The sequence below is a fragment of the Mizuhopecten yessoensis genome, unplaced genomic scaffold (genome assembly GCF_002113885.1).
Source record: "Mizuhopecten yessoensis strain PY_sf001 unplaced genomic scaffold, ASM211388v2 scaffold4805, whole genome shotgun sequence".
Taxonomy (NCBI): domain Eukaryota; kingdom Metazoa; phylum Mollusca; class Bivalvia; order Pectinida; family Pectinidae; genus Mizuhopecten; species Mizuhopecten yessoensis.
This window is the reverse complement of record NW_018405730.1, coordinates 3971-21949: the sequence shown is the minus strand read 5'-3', so window position 1 is coordinate 21949 and position 17979 is coordinate 3971. Positions and strand designations below refer to the sequence as shown.

The 17979-nt window shown below is 35.9% G+C and overlaps 1 protein-coding gene across 1 annotated transcript; it reads right to left on the bottom strand.

Moving 5' to 3' along the window:
• Positions 1 to 115: 115 nt before the first annotated feature.
• On the bottom strand, positions 116 to 15957 carry LOC110449733 (protein Simiate-like). Its single transcript, XM_021496790.1, has 4 exons — positions 15890 to 15957; positions 15039 to 15072; positions 13906 to 14052; positions 116 to 288 (listed from the first exon to the last, which is right to left on the bottom strand). Exons 1-4 carry the CDS (start codon positions 15955 to 15957, stop codon positions 172 to 174), a joined length of 366 nt encoding a protein of 121 aa, XP_021352465.1. The 3' UTR covers positions 116 to 171.
• Positions 15958 to 17979: the final 2022 nt, after the last annotated feature.

Below are 17979 nucleotides of genomic sequence, written 5' to 3'. Positions count from 1 at the left end.
CCACGAAACGACCTATAGGCTTCAAACCACGAAGAAAAGTGCCCACGAACATTTCTTGTTATAGAGTATGTGTTTGTATCTATACAATAAATGAAGCAAACACCAAAGCCAAAACACATGTTATGTTCCAAATCTATCTTAATATGAAACAGAAGACAGGAGAAAAGCGGCCTAAGTGATATCTGGTCGAGCTTCTTTATACGCTTCCTCCGTTGAAAGGCGTTTCATCACATATTCGTATTCTTTCAGCTTTGGTAAGACGATGGCAATGTAACCTTCCGTATGTGGCTGAAAGAAAAGAAAAAACAATCAGATCCGACATCAGTTTAAGGATGAGTAGAATTTCAGCATAATTGATATCAAATATTTCATTTCAATGAAATTTCATAGGAACAGATTTTAACTGCACAATTAAACAGAAAGACATTAAAACAAGAGGCCCAACGAATTGAAAATGTTCACCAATTATTTAAAATGGTATGACGTCGAAAAAGAGAAATAAATATAAAGGTTTTATTAAGAATAAGTAAACATTTAGTAATGGCTATCTTAAAGGATCTGAAGTCACATTATTTAAAATGGGTCCTACGGATAATTTAAGGTTGTAATTTACCGCTTTATCTCAACCAAGTTCGTAGGTCGTCTCAAAGCGGTTAACAAATTATTATCCGTGGTTATAGGGACTTCGCAACCAGCAAATATATTTCTCAACTCCCTACAGCCGGTTCTGCCATTTCGGCGCTCACAGCTAGCATTCAACTGTTATATCACTGCCAATCCACGTAATCATTTACAGCCGAGTAGACTGTAACAAGCGTAGTAAAGTGTATCGCTCAAAGATATAACACAGCGCCGCGCTGTGACTCGAACCCGCAACCCTTCGGTCAAGAGCCCGGCGTCCTACCACTAGACTACCGTGCCGCCATCAATCATAATTAGGGCCATAGTAAAAAAAAAATCATTAATACTATAAAATGTTTTGTACCATTTGCCCTCTGATTGTTTATATCAAAACTAAGACGGTTACAATCATATAGCGTATACATGTTCTAATGGAAAAGGCTTTCGTTGGGCCCTACCCCTTTATCCTCGTGGAGACAAAACATGATCAACTTATACAACAGCGAGTCCGTCTTTTGGTCTAGGTACATTTTATACTAATTAAAACTGAATCCCCTTCACCCGTACTGAAGATATCTACTTTGAAATATTTGCCATATCATTCATTGATACTCATGTGTGTTCCTTTGACCTTTTGATCAGGTCATTATGTACATATTTCGACATAATGCCAACTTAAGGTAATAGGATTGTGTCGTCATTTCTCAGTAGAATCTATTCAAATTTTGTAGTTATATTGCTTTGAAGTAAAGAACATTTTCTGCCACACAAAAAGTTAGGTTGTCAGAATTTTAAGGATTTTAAATGGAAATTTATGTAAAAATGAGTGAATTTTGAAAAAAAAATGAAACACAATTGTTTGCAAATTAATGTCAATAAAAATGATACTAACATAGATTAGTATTCCATGAATGTATATCAATTTCATAAATGCTGAAATTGTGTAAAATTTATTACGATTAAAAATTGACATAAAACCATATACACATAGTAATTGCATGCAAGAGTTATCGTTCTTGAAAAACTTCACAGTAGTGAAATAGGTAGCCGGTTTCCTGAAGTACAGAAAAATGGACACATGTGACTCATTGATTAAAAAACAACTGAATTAATGCCTGGATTGCTTTGAAATACTTTAATATAGAAAGAACACACTGTTCTGTCAATAATAAGCATACAATATTCATCAGTTTAATATTAAACATTAGAATATGCGGAAATTGTGATACTGGATTTTCAACTAGGGATGCACTTAGCAATACACTCCTATGACCTTAACAGTCTTTTATGCAATATATATTCGACAGTACTTCACCCTGGGCAATGTTTTATAAAAAATAACTCAACAGGAAGTGATCAGGTAGTTTAGGTTTGTTAAAGGTTTCGTCAGAGCATCGTGTAAACGTTTAAAGCAATATAAACTAGGCAGTTGTCATCCTGAGTGTGTTATGTAATATGAACTCGAGAAGATGGCATCATTGCTGTTTTATGTGCCATAAAATCAAAAGGATTTCGTCATGAAAATGTTTCATTAATATGGACTAGCTATAGACAGTAGGTACCTTGACAGTGTTTTATTTGGTATACCCTTGACAGGTGGTTGTTATGTAAGTATTTTGTGACAATTCACTACAACATGATACTTCGTTTGTCCGAAACAATCAATTCCTATGCAATCTTAATAAACGGACTTCTATACGGATTTTTAGGTTAAGAAAATGATAGATATTCTCCATTTATAGTACATTACATCAGTTCTTGACGATAAGCCTCCCTATGATGAGAGGACATTTACAAGGTACAAGTGTACTTAAGCGATAATGGGCTACAGTACATGAAGCGTAAACCTTGTCCTACATCGCTACCATTCGGAAACCTACACGAGCATACGTCTGCCAGAAGGTTATCATAACCCTGATACCAAGGCCAGTAATAATCAAACAATTTCGTTTAAACTAACACCACTTCCGCGTATGCTCGCCACATGCCCTGACCTACAAAGTATGGATACGCCTACTTTAGCAGAGAGTCCCTGTGTTTTTTACTGAATTATCAATACATAAGCTATAAAAGGTATATAGTGCATGGTAATTAAGCAAATATTCACTTAGATTGATATCAATTTTATGCCAATAGTACCTAGACAATATCAAAGTGGTTTAAACTGAATTTCGGGCATCATTATTTAAATTTATACAGAAATCTATACCGTGGAAATTGATTGAGTTTCATGTAAAAACCCATGCTGTTTCATTATTACATACGATTACCGTGCACTCTTCCAAATCCCAACAGCACTAATAATCAGAATCAATATCTAATTGTAACGTTTATATTCTGATTGTCACAAGAATTACACGTAATTAGATGTCTCACCTGTCCCTTCTTTGATCATAAGATTCAATGTGTGAAACATTCTTAGTTCAATCCGAACCTCGGAATTTGGATGTTGAGTTTCATGACAAGAATTGTAAACGGACGGAGGCACGGACGCACGTACGAACAATGCATTACCTTAATATGTCCCGTGAAAGTTGATTTGATTTATTTTCGTTCCTTTGTGCCAAGAACATATTAGCGGGTTATAATTTTGGGAATCTCAATTTTGTAAGTGTATTTGTGAACACGTGTATGTTGTGGCCACGATATCATAATATTGACAAGGTGCATTATGTCACTAATTTTGATGCAGTGTGAGATTAGCCAAATTACAACTCTGGTGAACATTAGCAACTCTACAATACATATAAGAATATACCTGTGTTTTCAGAAATTCTTCTTGCAGTTAAAAGTTGAGGGACATCCATAATGGCTTGTGGAAATTGAAATAGGATTCCAGTGTTCCACATTGAACATATTTGCCAGTATTTGTAAACATAAAATCAATGGTGGTTTGTAAATCTGTAGTGTATTGTGTGATTAGTTGTCTAAACCCTACGGATTCCATGAATTGCAGAAGTCTTGTACTGCGTCTGAACATTAATAAGGATGCTGTCAAAGTCACTGGACCGCAAAATATAAGGCACATCCAGCATATGATGCATGGCTTGGGATGCACTACGTCTAAAACAACGTTTAAAACAACTACAGTCCAAGTTTATTTAGTACAACACTTTAACTTTTTGAGATACAGCATGAAACGCACAGATAAACGCAAAACCTTTACATTGATGAAGTTGCTGTGAAAGTCACTGGACCGCAACATGAAGGGCACATTCAGCAACTGATGCATGGATTGAGATTAAGTATTCAAGACGCATGTATGGTCCAAGTTTGGTTGGTCTAGCACTTTTATATTTTGGGAAACAGCGCTAAACGCAAAACCTTTACATTGATGAAGCTGATGTGAATGTCACTGGACCACGATATGTAGTGCACATTCAGCAACTGATGCATGAATTGAGATGAAGTATTTAAGAGGCATGTATGGTCCAAGTTTGGTTGGTCTAGCACTTTATTGTGTTTGAGAAACGGCGCTAAACGCAAAAACTTAACGGTGATGCTGCCGCCGGAAAAGTAACACCTACATCATATGTAAGTCCCGCATCCTCGACATCCGTCGCAGGCGAGACAATAAGAAACTATCGTCTATAAATATATTCTTAATCCAGTTAATTTCATCACTACTAGAAAGATAATGAATCTATTACTCTAACTTTGGTTCTAAGAAGAAGTGCAATTATAATTTTCTTTAGAACAATCGATTACGCACATGAACGCAGAGAAGCTGTCATTCAACCAAAACCCTCCATAGACATTCTAAACCATACACAAACAAGTTATGTATGAAATCGATTTATATAAATGTAGTTTAGTTACTTTAAGCATTCGGTATATCAATTTCATACGCGAATGTAGTAACTATAGACAAAAATAGGCCTAAGAAAGTAATTCCAAAGTACTAACAAAATAACGGAAAATAATAACTTCAGTAGAACCGATTAGCATCGTTATTTAACTCTGTAACTTTGTAATACTTTCTCTCGTGTACCGAACATATATCATATCATCATATCCCGATTGCGCAATATCGAATTTCAGAGACAGTCATGATTATGGCATAACATGCTGATAATTGGTAGGACAAACTTTCTCAGATTTGACAGGCGGCATCAAGAGAGATCCCTTGTGGAACAGAAAACCACAAAGGTTCTTTGTCTTTTCGATTGTGAATTGGTATTATAGTAGAGCTTAATTCGAATCCTTTAAAACACAAGTTAAAATGTGAATACACTATTACTCTTGTTGCTCCTAATATCTTACCTTTCAATCATATTGATAGGTATCTCCATTGCAAAAATTATCTGAAATTAAATCATCAAACTGGCAACCAAAAACCAGATACGTTAATTAATTATTCAATTAAGCTGATTCCCCTGAATATTTAGCATTCCACAACGTGAAGCATAAGGCACATACGTATCAATCCTGGGTTTTAATTACACTGCGGAAGGCCTTGCTTGTCTACAGATAACCTGAATCATAATCAATTTTCAATTCGACATGTTGAGTTATCGCACTATCTGTGTACTTATCTCGACACGAGGCCCAGGCAGCTTGCAGATGGTATCAAACCTGCTAATTGCGGCAATCATTATTTTATTTATAGACAGCTATTTTCCAAACAGCTGATTCTACTGTGGATCTCATAGATCTGTGATGAACGCAATACGTAGGAGCACGCGTTAGGCAGCTCTATGACACAGATAACCTCTTCACCTTGTAATCTTCATTCCGATACAGCATGACACGATACATTCGCAGCTCTATCACATGGGTGCTTTTCTTGGCCAGTGTTTCGTTTAGTTCGCGTGTGTCAGAGTGTATCTCCCTAACCTCCTACAGGTGTGTGTTGCTTCCATTCACACTCCATAAATTTGATAGGAAAATACTTTCAACTCCTAACATACAACAGGCATTAACATCAATGAGAAAAATTCTCATCTCGCTCGCATTGCATGGTTACAAATGGTTCTCGTCAAAGGCATTTATAAAAGCCTGTAATTACGTTATCTTTGAAAGCAATTAGAAGTGATGAATCTCTCTTCGACTCAAATCTAAATAACTAACGGTGAACTTGAAGTGGATCATGTCGTGACGACATTCGTTAACACACGTTGGAATTTAACGACTTCAAGTTCGCAATCGCGGCAAGGCACCGCATCACTTTCAAATTACACAAGGCATTGCATGGCAACAGAAGTACTGAACACAAAGTACAGCAGTACTATTGATATGTTTCCAAGAGAGACATTATACTGTACCCTAACCAAACTGATGAAATGTAGATAAAACAATAACTAAATATAATAATGTTCTGCATTTGTTACATACATGCGATAGTAACACACCCGCCAATCTATTGACTAACATTAAAAACAATATTTGATTTGATATTAATTAGAAATATTTGGAAGATAATTTGAAAATATCTTAATGATATCGTAAATTGGTATTCTTTATGGATATTTTGTAGCAGAGTATATTTATGTTTCGATTGTTGAAATATAAACAATTTTTATGACACAACAAAATAGTTGAAACTCGTGATATTCTGTTGCGAGTGTAGGGCATTGTACAGCTACATGTAACAACGTCGTGTCTTGTGACAGTAGCAACAAAATATAATTGATATTTCTAAGGCGTCACTTCTAGCCATGATATTTCGAAAAAAATTATGAAAGAACGTTTTAAAGAATGCTTTTAGCATTATGAACACTATCATGATTTGGAAATGCTGTCAGATTATACATTTTATAGCGAGTAATTTTTTCGCCCCTGGATTTTTCACGCCGATATTAGTAAAACTCCTTTCGAACATTTCAAATACTACAGTGCTCATTCCTTTTTAAAACGTTAGCCAACTGAGGCTATATAGCAGTTAAAAAAACACCCAATAGCTTATATCTGTAACATATAGAAGCGACATCTCAAACATATAGTAATCGGTTGGCGTTGTGGATAGCGCAGTTGTCTTCAACCAGGACGGCCGAGTTCCGATTCCCCGATCAGACGTGATCAGGTAATGAGTTACCTACCCGATCACGTGCTTTTTCTCCCGGTACTCCCACATAAAGACCCTTTAAGCGATTCCATCCGGGTCAAACAGAATGTTTAGTATACATTTGAAAAAGAACCGTTTCATAATTGTGGCAAAATAAAGAAAAAGTAAAATACATATCAAACAAAATGGTTTCTTCTTCACGAATATCAGCCGGAAAACTTTCACAATAGAATGGGGGAAACCTTTATAAAACGAGCACTTTACAATTGCGGTCGTTCACCCTAACTATCAAATACGCCTGTTACCAATTACACGTGACGTATCGGCTTCCAGTAGTTACCACCGCTGGGTTGTTACGCGATTCGTACACTTGTAATGTACTTAACTATATATGTGAACTCAAGTTGTGGTAACGTTGCTCTGTTTAATCGCTAAAATTCTATGGAGCACGCTTAATGTTGAATTTGTAGTTTCCAGTTGGCATTTATATTTAGCAGTCCTATTGTCAGCGCGCCCTTCCAACATCGATGTAAATATCGACATTCACATATGTGTTGTTTTTTTATAATACTGTATTATGTTAGAATATTGTATTATGTTAGAATATCCATCGAGTTTAGAAAACATTTTGCTATTAACATATACCGTCGATTTGTGAGTGGAACGATTCCATTTTATATTTTAATCAAAACTACTAGAGAAACACATGGTTTATTTGTAAATCCTGTAATTTTCGGATTCTCATTATTTCTAGGTATTTTAGACGGTAGGTTAAAACGTCAAGGCGTTACTCCATGCTCTGATTGTGTATGTACCGTTGGACATTAATTGTGGCAGCTATTTTACTGTAGAAAGCCTACTTCAACGCTTCATTTCTGTTCCTTTGCACTATCACAGTGGTTTCAGTTTGGTGAAGTGTTCGCTGCTGATAAGAATAAAAACTGTACAACTAGCTTCTTGCATCGTGCGGAATTGTTATATCGAAAATACCTGTCTTGCAGTTGATGGCTCGAGTATTTATTGATTTACTTACAAAAAGGCATTGACTACTTGTGTACTGTTTAGTGTTGTAGTATTAATATACAATATTTGATATAGCGCCCATCTAGCTAGAATAAGCCTCTCTCAAGCGCTTTATGGTACAAGAATATACAATTTATTCAATCAAAATAATTAGCGTATACATTAATCAATACAATTTTGAGGAATTCGCAGGAGCTGCCTTATAAGGCGCTAACTACTAGTCCTATGCCACCTAGCTAATATCACCCTATAAGTGTATGTCTGCGTTTTTGTAGTGGGACTATGCTTCCAACGGTCTCATTCATAGTGCCACCTCACTTGAATGCTTTTCCGTCTTTGCGTATTGCAGAGTTATCTTCTCTTGGGAGCAGGTGGTGATTGTTACGTCATTAGTTTGTGTGAGAAAATTACGTCGTTTTCTCAAAAATTGATGACGTTACTCTCAAAAACAAGTGACGTAACAATCAATACCTGCTCCCAAGAGAAGATAACTCTGCAATACGCAAAGACGGAATAGCACAGATACCGCAACATCCATTCCAGACCATGTTTGTGTCCATCACAAGTTGAGGACGACTGCAGTAATTGCCGCAGTAAATACAGTCGAGAAAATGATTGTTGATATACTGTAGAAAACATGAGAAGGCCATTGAAAGATGATACGTGCACCACATGTTAACACGGTGCCGCACATTGCATCAACAATTCTTTTGAAAAATCTTGCAAAAGATCTTTTCAATATTTTTAATAAATCAAACGGCTTTCAATAGCAAGCGACCTCGATTCAATTTCAATCGAAATTTCAATTTGAACCAGAAGATTGCCATGCCTTGATCTGAGTCATCGTCGCGCTTCGCAATTTACAGGTAACCCGTATTTACGATGCTACTATTATTTATCATTACGGTATGCAAACTACCTAAATTAGCGCTTGGTGTGATAGTGCGAAACGTTCTACAGACGAATATATATATACGGTTCTCCTATTCCATTTTTTTGTTCCATTCTTTCCTTGTGGTTTGGTTTTGGTTTCATTTTGTTTTTTATGGACATACCTCCATGTGTGTAGTGTATGCGTGCATGTGTGTATGTATGCAAAAGACATGGTATGTTGGTGAACTTGCCTCCATGTGATAGCGCGGATCTGATACCGACTGTATAGTGCAATCTCATTGAAATGCCATGCCGAAGGCATCTAGCACTGGTCACATTATACTGACAACGGGTAAACCAGTTGTTGCCATTATCCTTAATGCTGAACGTTAAGTAGAGAATAACAATTACCATTGTAAGGATTTTCCTTGCGGTTTTTAAACTGTCTACCAAAAATGAGTAATTGTCGTGTTTTTTCGTGTAAATGTGTTTTGTGGACTATTTTAAAGCAGTTTCGGTTTGTTACCGACGATTGCCGAGTAGATACTGTTGAAGCATTTTTGTGTGTCAAACATTGCGATGGATACTTTAATTATATTATATTAATACATTTTATCAAAAAGATAACGGGACTTCTTCATAAAATAGAAATATTGTTCTTCGCTACAGTGATAAATAACTAAAGGATGTGTCACACTAGTGTAAAAATATTTTGCAGGATACGGAAAACACACAATATAAAATCAATAAATGTCAGAATATCAAAGCTGTTGAAATATTTGGGTTCGACATTGTCCTGGAATATGACGCGGTAAAAAGGCGACTTGCAAAGTATCAACATCCTGGGACCCATGGTTATTCAGAAGAGGTCGTTTAAAGATTTTAAACAAATTTGACCCCTGTGACCTTGAATATAAGTCAAAGTCATTCACTTTAACAAACATAGTAGTCCTTGATCCCAGCATGCTACTGACTAAATATCAACATCATGAGCCTTTTGGTTATTCAGAACAAGTTGTTTAAATATTTTGAACATATTTGCTCCTTGTGACCTTGAATATGATTCAAGGTCATACATTTAAACAAACTTGGTAGCCCTTGATCCTAGTATGCTACTGACTAAATACCATCACCCTGGGCATTTTGGTTAATCAGAAGAAGTTGTTTAATGTTTTTAACATATTTGACCCCTGTGACCTTGAATATGGGTGAAGGTCATTCATTTGAACAAACTTTGTAGCCCTACATCTCAGTATGCTACTGGCAAAATATCATAACCCTGTGCATTTTTGTTATTCAGAAGAAGTTGTTTAATGTTTTTCACATATTTGACCCCTGTGACCTTGAATATAAGTGAAGGTCATTCATTTGAACAAACATGATAGCCGTTTACCCCAGCATGCTACTGGCCTAATATCATCAACCTGGGCATTTTGGTTATTGAGAAGAAGTTGTTTCAAGTTTTTAACATATTTGACACCTGTGACCTTGAATATAAGTGAAGGTCATTCATTTGAACAATCTTTGTAGCCCTTCATCTCAGCATGCTACTGGCGAAATATCATCACCCTGGGTATTTTGGTTATTGAGAAGAAGTTGTTTCAAGTTTTTAACATATTTGACCCCTGTGACCTTGAATATGAGTGACAGTCATTCATTTGAACAAAATTTGTAGCCCTTTATCTCAGCATGCTAATGGCCAAATATCATGACCCTGGGCATTTTGGTTATTCAGAAGAAGTTGTTTAAAGGTTTTTTAAGACAATTGACCCCTGTGACCTTGAATATAATTGAAGGTCATTCATTTGAACAAACTTGGTAGCCCTTCACCCAAGCATGCTACTGGCCAAATATCATATCCCTGGGCAGTTTGGTTATTGAGAAGAAGATGTTTAAAGTTTTTAACATATTTGACCCCTGTGACCTTGAATATGAGTGACGGTCATTCATTTGAACAAACTTTGTAGCCCTTTGTCTCAGCATGCTAATGGCCAAATATCATGACCCTGGACATTTTGGTTATTCAGAAGAAATTGTTAAAAGGTTTTTTAAGACAATTGACCCCTGTGACCTTGAATATAATTGAAGGTCATTCATTTGAACAAACTTGGTAGCCCTTCAACCAAGCATGCTACTGGCCAAATATCATATCCCTGGACAGTTTGGTTATTGAGAAGAAGATGTTTAATTTTTTTATCATATTTGACCCATGTGACCTTGAATATGGGTGAAGGTCATTCATTTGAACAAACTTTGTAGCCCTTCAACTCAGCAAGCTACTGGCGAAATATCATCGCCCTGGGCATTTTGGTTATTAAGAAGAAGTTGTTTAAAGTTTCTAACATATTTCACCCCTGTGACCTTGAAAATGGGTGAAGGTAATTAATTTTAACAAACTTTGTAGCCCTTCATATCAGCAAGCTACTGGCGAAATATCATCACCCTGGGCATTTGGTTATTGAGAAGAAGTTGTTTGAAGTTTTTTTTAAGACAATTGACCCCTGTGACCTTGAATATAATTGAAAGTCATCATTTGAACAAACTTGGTAGCCCTTCACCGAAGCATGCTACTGGCCAAATATCATATCCCTGGGCAGTTTGGTTATTGAGAAGAAGATGTTTAAAGTTTTTAACATATTTGACCCCTGTGACCTTGAAAATGGGTGAAGGTAATTAATTTTAACAAACTTTGTAGCCCTTTATCCCAGTTTGCTTCTGACCAAATATCGACACCCTAAACCTTTCGGTTATTAAGAAGAAGTCGTTTAAAGTAAAATATTGACACCGGACGACGGACGGACGCACGACGGACGCCGCACCACGGCATAAGCTCACTCGGCACTTCGTGCCAGGTGAGCTAAAAATATGGACCGTACGAAGAAATAAGTTTCGATAAAGAACAATATGTTTATGAAACCGAGCCAAAGTCTATTCTTCTCAGTTGAAACAGACTTTTGAATGCTAATTACTTTCGAAAATTGAATACAAAGCACACATTCTTACATCATAAACGCCTTGTTAAGTGATTCGTTTCATGTGCTTTTTTCTCGATTTCGAGTTCACACTTCAAAAGCATCCGTATTCCTACAGTATAAACGAACTATAACATTTATGGTTTTGCGTAACGAGAGAACAAGAAGCACGGTGACACGGCACGAATGTTTGAAATCCAAGGAATGCAGAACTAGCATCGCCAAAGTCAACAGTAAACACCCTTCACGTCAAGGAAGCGAGAGAACAGCGCTAAACTCGCTAGGCTTCAGGTCTAGTCTTCATCAACGTCAAAACCAACAGCTGATACGAGTATGAAACAACTTAGTGTCAATGAGTAAATTATCAGCACAGCGTTAGTAATAGCTCGCATTTATATCGCTATAGACATTTAACACTGAGCATGCAAATAGGTTTTATTTGTTTATTTATTTTGGTCACTCGTAAAGAAAAAAACGAAGCTTTTTTATATAAACACTTTCGAAATGAACATGGAAACCGATCATTCTCTGAATTCACAAATTCTATTTCTATGTTGGAACACATTAATGTCTTAGTTAGGTAACAAGAGTATCACTCTCGCCACAATTTTCCTGACACCTCTAAAGACATTTTTTCTACACCCCGAACATTAACATGCATTACGGTCATTCTTAATCACGGCACGCGGACATCCGACGAAGCTACCGAGCTCTGACAATAATTGGTTTGGAATCACATCCATCATGAGAAGAGAGTAGGATAAATCAGCTCATTTTCCCACGTTTGATTCGATTTAGGGAAAAGTAACTGGTTTTATCGCATCTTTGACATGGAATTTTTAAGTTAGGGCGTTCTTCTGTTTCGATCTTGATCGGTTGTGTGTACTGACTGTACTATTAAATGCCATTCAAAGGGATGGATACTTACAGGATTTCAATCTGCAATGGTATCTGATATAGCATATGGTATTAAACATTGATATACATCTAATAAGTGATGGGCCGTTATTCGGCTTCAACTGTTTAATTAATTACCGAATGTGTAGTCTTACATGTAATTGGCTCTATAATTGATTGTGATTTCTTATAACCAATCATCGGTACTAAAACTAGTTTTAGGGTGAATACTCTTACCTTATTTTTTTTTACATGAAAGCAACTCGAAACAAGCTTTCAAATATGATCCTAATTATAGTTTTAACGAAAAAAAGACATTTCCAAATTAAAAGTGTAAATTAATTCAGAATTTTCCTTCTAAAAAGAAATGCTCATTTAGAATCAGCCGATTACGTAATGGATGAACTTCGCTTATCGGTCGTCATGACAGAGGGACAGATTGTCGATGAAATTGTAAAACGTTGTACGTAGTGCTTTTTATGCATAATCGAACCGATTAGTCGGCAGGACCGACTGTGTCAATGATCAAAGAAAATAGTGAAACTATCCTCAACCCTAAAATACGTAGTACATTTTGTCCAAACTACACAATGTATACACATTGGGTCAGGTCAACTGCTGTACCTGAGGGGGAATGACTTTTGTCACGTACACAAACATAGTAGCATCGCGAACTTCAAAGGAATGTTGCAAACGATCATTCTGGAATGGCTGTATCAAACGCCATAAGCGTGATATAATAATAACCAGACCACAAGCTTAGTCCCATTGTTTACAATGTAACGGAACATGATTAATAGGCTACTATTTCACAAAGTTCCTGTAGTCCTCCGGAAACATAACTTTGTATAGAGATACTACGGGTACGCTGACTGAATGCTATTGTAAGACTGCGTGTCAATGACATCATTTCTTAGCCCTGATAGGAGAGTTTAAGGGGTTGGCAAAAAGTCTTTGTAAAACCACCGATGCTTCAAATAATATTGAGTTTTGTTTGCGATAAAGGAGATCGCATTTTCGTAAGTAACACGAGAATGTATTCCGCCACATCTAGCGTGTGATACACGTCAATATCGCCGCTTTCCTCTCTTCTGTTTCGTTGTTATTTTAAAGTGTCGGAGTTTGACGTGATTTTAGTATAATATAAATGATTTGTGCGATGTACATGTACACGTCACTAATAGATGACCTTAACGCCATTGTTAAGCGACGTTAAACATGTGTGGTTAATAGCAAGGAAGAAAACTAAATACAACGAATTTGGTCGATATACTAGATATTTATATGAAAGTTTGTACCAGGAAACGATCGCAATGGCTTCAAAGAACATTTAATGTTATACAGTATTTAAGTAAATGTTATACAGTATTTAAGTAATTTCGCAGAATAATATTCGCAAGAAATTACAGATATACAATGGACCTAGTGCAGTGTAAACAAGCTATGTGTGAGCAAATTTCAGATATAAAGTAACGGTTGCTACAGTGTATAACAAGTGAATATTCCATAGCTTACCTTGTCTGTCAATAAATTGGGGGAGTGGACTAGATTCTCGTTGATCTCAATTAGCTGAGCTGGGAGACCAGCAGGAAATACGTAATTTTCTCCATCATCACATTCGATTTTACACAGTTCTGAGGCGGTTTTTAGCCACTGTGCTCCCTGAATGAAAAGAAAGTTATTTGTTTTATTTTGTTAAACATATATATGTTATACAATACTGTATTGCATGAAAAAGCCGTGGGCAGTTGATTACACAGTGGTATGTCCGAAAACAGTTCTATTGTTAAATTATTAGTTAAACACCGCAACAACAAAAAAAAAGAAAAAAAAGTGGATTCAAAAACAGCAGATATTAAAAAGCGTGTCAAGTTACAAAGTATGATATGGTAAATGAGATTGTTATTTTATTATCTAATGAAAAAAAAAATGCAAGTGAATAGTCTTTGTGATGAAGGTACATGTAAGGCCAAAATATACAATTTATGTAATACGGTCTACAAGAATCAGAGAATGATGATAGCCTATAAGGATTGTCGCGGTACAACTTGAGAATGGTATAATTAAAACATGCCAACTCATACAGTTATGCAACAACAAAAATGAATTACTTGTATCTGATATCTATTATATATATCATATAAAGATCCGGCACGTTTGTAACTAAGAAAAAATATTTATAAAGCCACACTGTGATGTGCAATCAAATATTACTGTTAAAGTGTGCACATGAACTTTTGGCCGGAGGCCTACAATATTTCAACTTGATAGTTCAATTTGATACTAGTCAGTAACATCTAATATCAGCCCCTGTCAATTAAACAATCAAACGAGCAGTAATCCACATTTTAAAGATAACCTTTAACTAAAGTCTCTGAATGAAAAAAAATCACATCTGGGCTGTATTGCCAGCAATTGAAAAATGTGGGTCGCCATCATCAACAGCATGGCCTTCTTTCTGGATGAAACATGATTTGTTTTCATTTCCTCCCATTATCACTTTATCAAAATCAGAGCAGTGTGGCAACAATTAGGATGTAATGAATGAATTAGGAATAGCCCCATACATCAAGAAGAAAATTCAAAGTACATTCGGTTTTTTCTTTGTGTATGATAAAATACAATGGTCTACTTTGACTGCAGGATACCAGAATAATACAGTCCTCTTTTTTCCGTAGCTGTCTGTAATTGAATAACATCTCAACTACAAAGTGCCGATAATGCATTGACCTTAATTAGTTTGACCTATGACGTATGTGGGCGTGACATTAATCGGTTTTATTAACCAATGAGTGAAGATGTAACTGATTATGTTATAAGGTTAAGTGGTAATAATAACTAACAAGACAGTAAGTCTAGGGGTACTAGTGAAAATGACTTTATATCTGTTCTCCCTATGATCACAATGTATATACATATAAGTAAGTTCAGGGGTATATAAGTGGAGATGATTTTATTTTATCGAAAATTTAGCCTCACGAGTGAATATCATCTTATATTCAAAGACTTGGGTACTAGTGAAGATGATCTTCTTTCTTAAATCTAGGGAAATTTAATAGATTTTCTTTTTTTTTCTTCCTACCCACCCTATTGTTTTAGCCGAAACAGAAATCACACACATATTTTTATTTGGCCTTTGTGAAGATGATCTTTTATTGAAAGTAAAGTGGTATACAATCATCAAACATCTAGGGTTGTTGGTAAAGATGATCTCTACCTAACGTCTAGGGTCATACGAGAACATTTGTTTCTATCTTTATTAAAGTCTGATGAGGTGAAGATGATCCATCTAGAATCCAGGGGATTTGTAAATACAATAGTTTATCTAAGTGAAGTGATGATGATCTTCTACCTAAAGTCTAGCGATATTAAGAAGAAGATTTTATATATTAAGTCTTTAAGTATCACTGCAGATGACCTTCTTATTGGGTCTATTGGTACTATAGAATACAATCCATCTAAAGTCTAGAGGAGCTAGTGAAGGTGATCGGTGTCCTACCTGAAGTCGAGGGAGAGTTGTGAAGATGGTCTATCTATATTCCAGGGGAAGTAGTAAAGACGATCCATTTAAAATCTAGCGCTTTCAAGTGAAGATCATTTTCTATTCAATGTCTAGCTCAAGTGGCGAATAAGATTTTCTACCTAAATACATAAATCAGCACAGATGATTTTCTGTCTGAAGTATATTGATAGTAGTGAATATGACTGTCTTTCTAGAGTCTAGGGGAACAAGTGAATATGAAATACCTTTAACAAGCTGTTCTGGTGAAGGTTATAGTAAATATGACCTATCTAGTCTAGGAGTACTAGTGAAGATTGTCTTCTATTTAAAGTCTAGAGGGTCTATTAAAGATAGGTAATCTTCTGCTGTTCCTATAGTCTAAGTGAACCAATCTAATATAGCGAAATGTGTTAAGTTGATCTATATTAAGTCTAGCTGTATTAATGATGACGACATCTAAAATTTAGGTGCACAAGTGAATGTGGTTATATATACTGTCTGTAACTGTATTGTGTAGTGATTTTCATGGAACTATTTCAAACAATTCCTGCACATCATTTTAATACCGACCACATTCCAATTTCTAGGAGATATACTGGGTTCTCAAAGTGTGAGTCCAACATGAAAGTATGAGGCCATGAATAAAATACCTGTGTCTCCAAAATCACTGAAAGCGTATAAATAAATTATTCACAAGAAATACAAGGTAAGGACGCATCTATTAAAACATTTAACAAGATGATGTAGAAAGTCAAATAAAGTAAACAGTTTCACCACAACATGTCGTCCATTCAGGACTCATCAATGGAACAAAGGCAGTGATTTTAAGGTAAATTTGGGGCTGTTATTTCCCCAATATCAAAGCAAAAAATACTTTACAAATAGCATTTAAGTGTCTGATATTTTCCAAAGGTCACAAGGCACAGGACCCTATCAAAAAGAGGTAGTAAATTCACAGAAAAGATTGAAAACCCTTATCAAAAGTATTCCGAAAGATGCAAAAAAAAAAGTAAAAAGTAAATACATAACAGAATGTGTAGCGATACTAGTGTTGATGTTCTGTCTACCATTTCTATAACAAAATTGTGTATACAGCTATATATAATAGTAAGCGTATGTGTACTGGTACTAGTGAAGATACAGGTGCTGGTGAAGATCATATATCCGAGGTCTACGCATACAGGTACCAGAGAATGATGAACCTACTAAAAGTCTTTTGGTTCAAGTAAAGATAATCATCTCCCTACAGTCTACGGATACTAGTGAAGATGATATATAACTAAAGTATACAGATACTTGTGAAGATGATACCTGAAGTCTATGGGTGCTAGTGAAGTTGATATACCCGATGTCTACATGTGCTAGTGAAGATGATATACCTGAAGTGTACAGTAAGTGAAGATGATATACCTGAAGTCTACAGGTAAAAGTGAAGATGATATACCTGAAGTCTACAGGTAGTAGTGAAGATGATATACCTGAAGTCTACAGATACTAGTAAAGATGATATATCTGAAGTCTACAGATACTAGTGAAGATGATATATCTGAAGTCTACAGATACTAGTGAAGATGATATACCTGAAGTATATGGGTACTAGTGAAGATGATATACCTGAAGTCTACAGGTGCTAGTGAAGATGATCTACCTGAAGTCTACAGGTACGAGTGAAGATGATATATCTGAAGTCTATGGGTACTAGTGAAGATTATATACCTGAAGTCTATGGGTACTAGTGAAGATGATCTACCTGAAGTCTACAGGTACGAGTGAAGATGATATATCTGAAGTCTACCGGTGCTGGTGAAGATGATATACCTGAAGTATATGGGTACTAGTGAAGATGATAAACCTGAAGTCTACCGATACTAGTGAAGATCATATACCTGAAGTCTACAGAGGCTAGTGAAGATGATATACATGAAGTATACAGGTACTAGTGAAGATGATATATCTGAAGTCTACAGGTACTAGTGAATATGATATACCTAAAGTATACAGGTGCTAGTGAAGTTTAAATATCTGAAGTCAACAGGTACAAGTGAAGATGATATACCTGCAGTCTACCGGTACTAGTGAAGATGATG

Excerpts from the sequence above, each read along its gene's own strand:
- LOC110449733 (XM_021496790.1), bottom strand. The coding sequence starts at position 15,957 with ATGGATCGTCTTTACTACTTCCCCTGGAATATAGATAGACCATCTTCA. Across the intron at positions 15,073-15,889 it reads CAACTCTCCCTCGACTTCAG|ACAGCTACGGAAAAAAGAGG; the intron begins GTAGGACACCGA and ends ATTCAATTACAG. Across the intron at positions 14,053-15,038 it reads AAGAGGACTGTATTATTCTG|GGAGCACAGTGGCTAAAAAC; the intron begins GTATCCTGCAGT and ends CTTTTCATTCAG.